The sequence below is a fragment of the Gopherus flavomarginatus genome, chromosome 1 (genome assembly GCF_025201925.1).
Source record: "Gopherus flavomarginatus isolate rGopFla2 chromosome 1, rGopFla2.mat.asm, whole genome shotgun sequence".
Lineage (NCBI taxonomy): Eukaryota > Metazoa > Chordata > Testudines > Testudinidae > Gopherus > Gopherus flavomarginatus.
Genome location: NC_066617.1, coordinates 374,486,789 through 374,494,324, shown reverse-complemented (window position 1 = coordinate 374,494,324; position 7,536 = coordinate 374,486,789). Strand labels below are relative to the sequence as shown.

At 50.6% G+C, this 7,536-nt stretch overlaps 1 protein-coding gene across 1 annotated transcript; it reads left to right on the top strand.

Annotated features, from left to right (window-relative positions):
- Window positions 1-3,832: 3,832 nt before the first annotated feature.
- Window positions 3,833-4,795, top strand: LOC127044483 (olfactory receptor 52B2-like). The gene has a single exon (XM_050939440.1). The coding sequence runs from the start codon at window positions 3,833-3,835 to the stop codon at window positions 4,793-4,795; it is 963 nt and encodes a 320-aa protein (XP_050795397.1).
- The last annotated feature ends 2,741 nt before the right edge of the window (window positions 4,796-7,536 follow it).

Below are 7,536 nucleotides of genomic sequence, written 5' to 3'. Positions count from 1 at the left end.
TGATGCCCAGACAGTAATGGAGGCAGAGTCAAACAGGCCTATGGAAGCCTTCTCTCCTGGCGCCCTTTACTATTGCTGCTGATCAAGTCTGCGCTGAGAAGAGAAATTCTCTGACTCAGCCCCTCACTGACAGATGCAATAAGCAACTCTGACTGGGCTGTTAAAAATCTGGATGGCGGTGCAGTGGGGTTAAGGCAGGCTCCCTGCCTACACTGGTTCTGAGGGGCTCCCAGAAGCAGCCAGCATGTCCGGTCACAGGCAGGGGGCGGCCAGGGGGCTCCCCAAGTTCTCCCCGCCCCAGGTGCCAGCCCCACAACTACCATTGGCTGGGAATTGTGGCCAATGGGATCTGCAGGGTTGGCTCCTCTGGACTGGGACAGCACGCACCATGCGGCATCTCCTGGCTGTGCCTCTGCCTAGGAGCCAGAGGGACACGCAGGATTCTTCCAGGAGCCATCTGAGATAAGCACCACCTGCACCCCAAAACTTATCCTGCACCCCAGCCCCCTACCTCAGCCCAGAGACCACTCCCATACGCCAAACTCCTCCTTCCTGGCCCCTCCCTGGATCCTGCACCCTCAGCCGGAGACCTCACCTCCTCCTGCACCTCCAAACCCTTGAGCGAGTGAGCAAGGGTGGGGGACAGTGAGTGAGGGAGGGAGCAGGGATGGAGGGGGCAGGGAGCAGGACCTCGGAGAAGAGGAGGGGCAAGGCAAGGGTGTTCAGTTCTCTGCAGCTGGAAAATTGGCATCCCTATCCACCACTCCTGTTTGGATGCTGAGCTTGTGTCATCCAGGGTCTGGTTTTTCACAGCTGCTGAGCACCTGCCACGCCAGTGGCAGAGAGTGGGAGCTAAGAGAGCTCAGCACCTCTTGAAATCTTGGCTGAGGTGTGTCCTAGGTTGGGGGCTCCCAAATCAGCAGCTCGCTTTGGGAAAGCTCCAGCTCCAGTTGTTGTTAAACAGCAATTATCACAGAACGTAGGCGCTGTGCAGTAGGTCAACCTTGCACCTTGGTAGAGGAACATGGAAACCACCAGACTGGATGAGAGCCGGGTCCAGCTAGCCCAGTAGCCTGTCTCCAGCAGTGGCCAGCACCAGATGCTTCAGAAGAAGCTGTGAGAATCTCTCAGGAGGGGATATGGGGTAATCTTCCCCTCACATCCTGCATCCCATCCTTATCTCTAACAGAGATTGGCGTAAACCCCGATCCATGGGAGTCACTCTCCCTTACAAAATGTGTGTGGTCATTAACTCTGGTAACTCTTCTCTCCCGGCGCCTGGTTCCTTTTAAATCACTGCCAGAGTCTAGGCAGTGGAGGCCAGGGAGCGCACATGGGCTGACCGGGGGAGGCTCTTTTGGGGCCCAAAGTCTGTCCACGTACCAATAAGAATTTATTATTAATTTCACCCCTGTAGACAGAGCAATTCTGTCTGTTGTAATGTTCCTTCATTTACCTCCAAGTGGCGTTGACTGCATTTGTCTCTGGTGGTTTTTCACTGAATATCTTGGGCTGGAGCAAGGCTGGAGAACTGAGCCTGGCATTACATCCCCAGCTAACTAGGGTGGGGTGACAACACCCTCCTGGAAGTGCCATCAGCTAGACACACTATGCCCTCTACTCCAAGTCCGTAAAGCTCACTGTCAATATCAATATGTTATTTGTTAACTATTACCTGGACATGCATTTTGCAATAGTTTTGAAGCTTGAAAAGTTACAAGCTTTCTGCACACACCTTACAGGCAACTCTTTATGGCTCAATGTTCCATAAGACTTGTGTGTGGTGTACTGAGTTTGTCAGGGCTGCAAAGAACAGGGGGCTTTTTGCCAGGGCCTCAGCGTCTAAATAACGTACAAAAGGAGAAATGATCAGATCAAACAAGCACCAAAGCATGAGCTTTCGTGGGTGAATACCCACTTCGTCAGATGCATCATTTCGTGGGTATTCACCCATGAAAGCTCATGCTCCAAAATGTCTGTTAGTCTATAAGGTGCCACAGGATTCTTTGCTGCTTTTACAGATCCAGACTAACACGGCTACCCCTCTGATGCAGATCAAAGAAATGAGAGGAGTAAAGGGTTAATTCTCCTCTCTTCCCCACAGTCACAGAGGCAGGTCCCTGGGGCTCCGTGCTGGCTCTGAGTCCGTCCTGGGATTCGCAGGGCAACAGTATAAATATCCCTGTACCTCAGCCCCGGTCAGTGCAGATTCCCTGCCACCTGCAGCTCTCCGACCCGGTCACAGGCAGAGATTCCTCCTCCCAAGCTGGGGCCGGAGCCTGGTGAGTCATTTGCATGGAATGAATCTGTGAAGGGGAGAATGGAAACATGAAACCTAGGAAATGTTGAGCTGGGGTTGGGTAGAATGGGGGTGTGTAATTCTGACTGCAGGGGCAGGACAGGAGCCGGGGCTCTGAGATACGCTCCTGTGACTGCGCTGAGGTTCGGTGCTGGGAAGAGGTCGCCGAGTTACCCTGATCCGCTCCCCAAGGTGTCACTGGGGATCTTGCTGTTGAACTCAGTTGGCTCTGGACTAGGACATTCTTGGTTATGTGTCTGTTCAGAGTAAACCTCATTGGAAACCCCCTCAGGCCCTATAACATTCCCAAGGCCTTCACTCAGGCAACACTTCCATGAAAATCAATAAGGACCCCAGGACTCGGTCTATTCCATTTGGCAGAAATTAGCTGACTTCAAGCAGCATAGCCGTAAATGTACAAACTGTATAATCCAGGATCAACCGATTATAAGGGCTGCTTTGATAATGATTGTGACGGGTAGCCCCAGAGTACTATCTGGAACTGGGGTATCACTGATCCCGCTGACCCCCAGCCTGGGATCCCTCTCACCCTGTACTGCTCTGACAAGCTGCAAAGCCCTCCTTCCTTCACTTTCACCAGCATTCACACAGGTAGAGACACACCCAGCTGCAATTGGACACAGACTCTTTAACCACCAGCTCTCCAGGCTGGGACCCCAGAGCAGTACCATCCTGCCCTGGTCAAATCTGGGCAGTCTGTGTGTTTAATACCCGGTAGGCCTCTCCCTCCATATGAAGAGAACCATGCACACTTGGGTTAGCCAAGCTGAGATTTTCCCCAAGCACGCCAGTCAAAGCTCACTGCTTTACATTATAACAGAACAAGTTTTTTAACTACAAAAAATAGATTTTAAGATTTTATATGAAGCTTAGGTTGCATTTTTGTGTATTTGCTAGGTAATCTGCTTTGATCTGCTTGGTGTCACTTATCACCATTTAAAAACTATTTTAGTACTTAATAAAATTGTTTTGGCTTTATCTACACTAGTGAGTTGGAATGAAGTGCCTGGGAAAATCATAGCTCGACTGGCGGAGGCTGTTGTATATCCTTTTCCACATTCAGGGAGGGGGGGAATTCTAGGAGCTTACGCTGTACAGTTCTCTGCTCAGGGTAAGACTGTAACATTTTGGGTTTACACTCCAGTGGGGGGTACAAATCTGGGAAGCTGGTGGTTAATTTGGCTGCAGCCTCTCTGTTGTTGGTTCATGCAGTGGCTGGTTAGAGCCTGCGTGTAACTGCAGCGGGGTGTGTCCCTGCGTGTGTGGATGCTGGTGTAAGTGTAAGATGGGGAGCAGGTCTGCAGCTTGTCACAGCAGCACAGTGTGAGGGGGGCACAGACTGGGGGGTCAGAGGGCTCAATGAAACCCCAGTTCCATGTGCCCCCCCCCGGGTGAACCCATCACACTGTAACAAATGCAGTTCAGTCCTAGCAGACACTCACCTTCTCACTGATTGTCTCTTTTGCTGTTAGTTCGTGGAAATTGAATAGAAGATCCAAGTGATGGTGCATGATGTCAGCTGACAATCACACCTTTTTTGCCCCCGTGACCTACATCCTGACTGGCATCCCAGGTATGGAGGAGTCTCATGTCTGGATCTCCATCCCCTTCTGTCTGATGTACATTGTGACACTTATTGGGAACTCTTTCCTACTATTCATCATACTAACAGAACAAAGCCTCCATCAGCCCATGTATCTATTCGTGTCCATGCTGGCTGCTGGTGATCTGCTGTTATCTACCACTACGGTGCCCAAGATGCTGGCTCTATTCTGGTTTAGAGCAGGGGAAATTTCTTTTGCTGCCTGCCTGACCCAGATGTTCTTCATCCATGTCAGTTTTATTGCTGAGTCGGCCATCCTGCTGGCCATGACGTTTGATCGGTACGTTGCCATCTGCAACCCCCTGAGATACACCATCATACTAACCAAGTCTGTGACCGGGAAGATGGGGCTGGCAGTTGTCACAAGAAGTTTCTGTTTCATTTTCCCCGTCCTCTTTCTTGTGAAGCAGCTGAAGTTCTGCGGAACCAACCTCCTGCCTCACACCTATTGTGACTACGTTGACATAGCCCGGCTGGCCTGCGACGACATCACAGTCAATTTCTGGTATGGTACAGTTGTGGGTACTTTAGTAATTGGCTTGGATGCTGTGCTCATTGCTGTATCTTATGGGCTGATCCTCAGGGCCGTTTTCCAACTCCCATCGAAGGACGCCCGGCTCAAGGCTCTCCGCACCTGCGGCTCCCACCTCTGTGTCATACTGATGTTCTACACACCAGTCTTTTTACCCATTTTTGCACATCAATTTGGGCAAATCGTCCCAGGTTATATTCTCATCCTACTAGCCAACCTCTGTGTGCTCATTCCCCCCATGTTAAACCCCATCGTTTATGGGGTGACCAGAAAAGAGATCCTGAAACGGGTGATCTTTGTGTTTCATCGATGGTACAGGAGAAGCTCCCTGCTGAGCTAAAGCAGGACACAGAAAATGCTTTGAGATTTTGAAATTACACCCAAGTTTTCATTGGACCTGTAGGGATATTTTTATTATGTACTTCCACTGCGTAAGGTTGAAAGCTGGTCTCTCTCATCAACAGAATTTGGATCCAATGAAAGCTATTTCCTCCCCCCTGTTTGTCTAATATCCTGGGACACACATGGCTGCAACAGCACAGCGCCCTGCCAGAGAAAACAGCCAGACTGAGTGATCTTATTCTAAGTTGAAGGGAAACAACAAAACAAGAAAGCACAAAAGTAAAATTACTTTATGAGAACGAGAGCACGGTTTGTGCTCCTCTGTGACCATGGCCAAGGAAAGCAGCAGCCAAGGGGGACGTGCCATACAGCCATGGGAAGTGCACTGTGCAGCACATTGGGAGATGGGAGCTCCAGCGTTCGTTCTGCCACTGACTTGCTGTGTCACCTTGGGAGAGTTTCTTTCCTCCTCAATATCCTCACTGGCAAATGAGCACACTTTGGGGCCACCAGGGAAATCAGGAGCAAGTCTCCTCAGGGATACAGGGCAGGGATTTCATGGTTCTCCTCCGCACAGCCCAGAACCTGAGCAGGGGTGGCTTTGACTGTGTCATCATGAGACTCCTTATCCTGGAAATCCACCCTATGAGGACATGGCTAGGGCAGGAAACACCCCCGTACACCATCCCATGGCAAACATGGTGATTCAGTGTTTAAGCAGGCCCTAAAATTTTAACTCGTCACTCCTGTTTTCAGCCCAATAACTTGTGTTTACACTCCAATGCGGAGTATGAATCTGTTTGGCTAAGGCACCCCCCCACAAAGATATGAGAACTCCTGAATCCTTCTCAGGGTCACAGCTTTGCCAGCCTCAGTCCCCCATTCTGTAGCCAAGGCCTGCATCCCACAGACCTTGCATTTGCCTGCCTTAGGCCTGGTCTACACTACGCGTTTAAACCGATTTTAGCAGCGTTAAACCGATTTTACGCTGTACCCGTCCACACTACGAGGCCCTTTTTATCCATGTAAAGGGACCTTTACATCGGTTTCTGTACTCCTCCCCGACGAGAGGAGTAGCGCTAAAATCGGTATTACCATATCGGATTAGGGTTAGTGTGGCCGCAAATCGACGGTATTGGCCTCCGGGCGGTATCCCATGGTGCACCACTGTGACCACTCTGGACAGCAGTCTGAACTTGGATGCACTGGCCAGGTATACAGGAAAAGCCCCGCAAACTTTTGAATTTCATTTCCTGTTTGGCCAGCGTGGAGCTGTGATCAGCACAGGTGACCACACAGAGCTCATCAGCACAGGTAGCAATGCAGTCTCCTGAGAATTGAAAAAGAGCTCCAGCATGGACCGCGCAGGAGGTACTGGATCTGATCGCTAGATGGGGAGAGGATTCAGTGCTAACAGAACTCCATTCCAAAAGACATAATGAAAAAATAGTTGAAAAAATTTCCAAGGCCATGATGGCCAAAGGCCACACCAGGGACTCCAGTGCAGTGCAGAGTGAAAGTTAAGGAGCTCAGACAAGCCTACCAGAAAACCAAAGCAGCAAACGGAAGGTCCGGGTCAGGGCCGAAAACATGCCGCTTCTACGCTGAGCTGCATTCAATTTTAGGGGGCTGTGCCACCACTACCCACCCTGTCTGTGGATTCCGAGGTGGGGGTTGTAATCTCAACCATGGCTGAGGATTCTGCGCAGGGGGAAGATGAGGAGGAGGAGGAGGAGGAAGAGGAGGACGACCTTGCAGCGAGCACACAGCACTCCATTAGCCCCAACAGCCAGGAGCTTTTTGTGACTCAGACAGAATTACCCTCCCAGCCCTCCCAAGCCAGTAGCCCAGACAGTGAAGCCATGGAAGCGACCTCTGGTGAGTGCACCTTTGTAAATATAAAACATGGTTTACAAGCAAGCGTTTTTTAATGATTGATTTGCTATGAGGGCTTGGGATGTATTCGCGGCCAGTAAAGTTACTGGAAAAGTTTGTTAACATGTCTGGGGATGGAGCGGAAATCCTCCAGGGACATCTCCATGAAGCGCTCCTGGAGGTACTTGCTTGCTAAAGAGAACCTAAAGGATGCTCAAGAAGAGCAAAAGGCCTGGTATGACAGACATGCCAGAGATCGGTCCTTCAAGGTAGGAGACCAGGTTATGGTCTTGAAGGCGCAACAGGCCCATAAGATGGAAGCATCATGGGAAGGGCCATTCACGGTCCAAGAGCGCCTGGGAGCTGTAAACTACCTCATAGCATTTCCCAATTCCTCACTAAAGCCTAAAGTGTACCATGTTAATTCTCTCAAGCCTTTCTATTCCAGAGACTTACAGGTTTGTCAGTTTACAGTCCAGGGAGATGATGCTGAGTGGCCTGACGGTGTCTACTACGACGGAAAAAAAGACGGTGGCGTGGAAGAGGTGAACCTCTCAACCACCCTGGAATGTCTGCAGCGTCAACAAATCAAGGAGCTGTGCACTAGCTTCGCCCCATTGTTCTCAGCCACCCCAGGACGGACTGAACGGGCATACCACTCCATTGATACAAGTAATGCTCACCCAATCAGAACCCCACCCTACCGGGTGTCTCCTCATGCCCAAGCTGCTATAGAACGGGAGATCCAGAACATGCTACAGATGGGTATAATCCGCTCATCTACCAGTGCATGGGCATCTCCAGTGGTTCTGGTACCCAAACCAGATGGGGAAATACGCTTTTGCGTGGACTACCGTAAGCTAA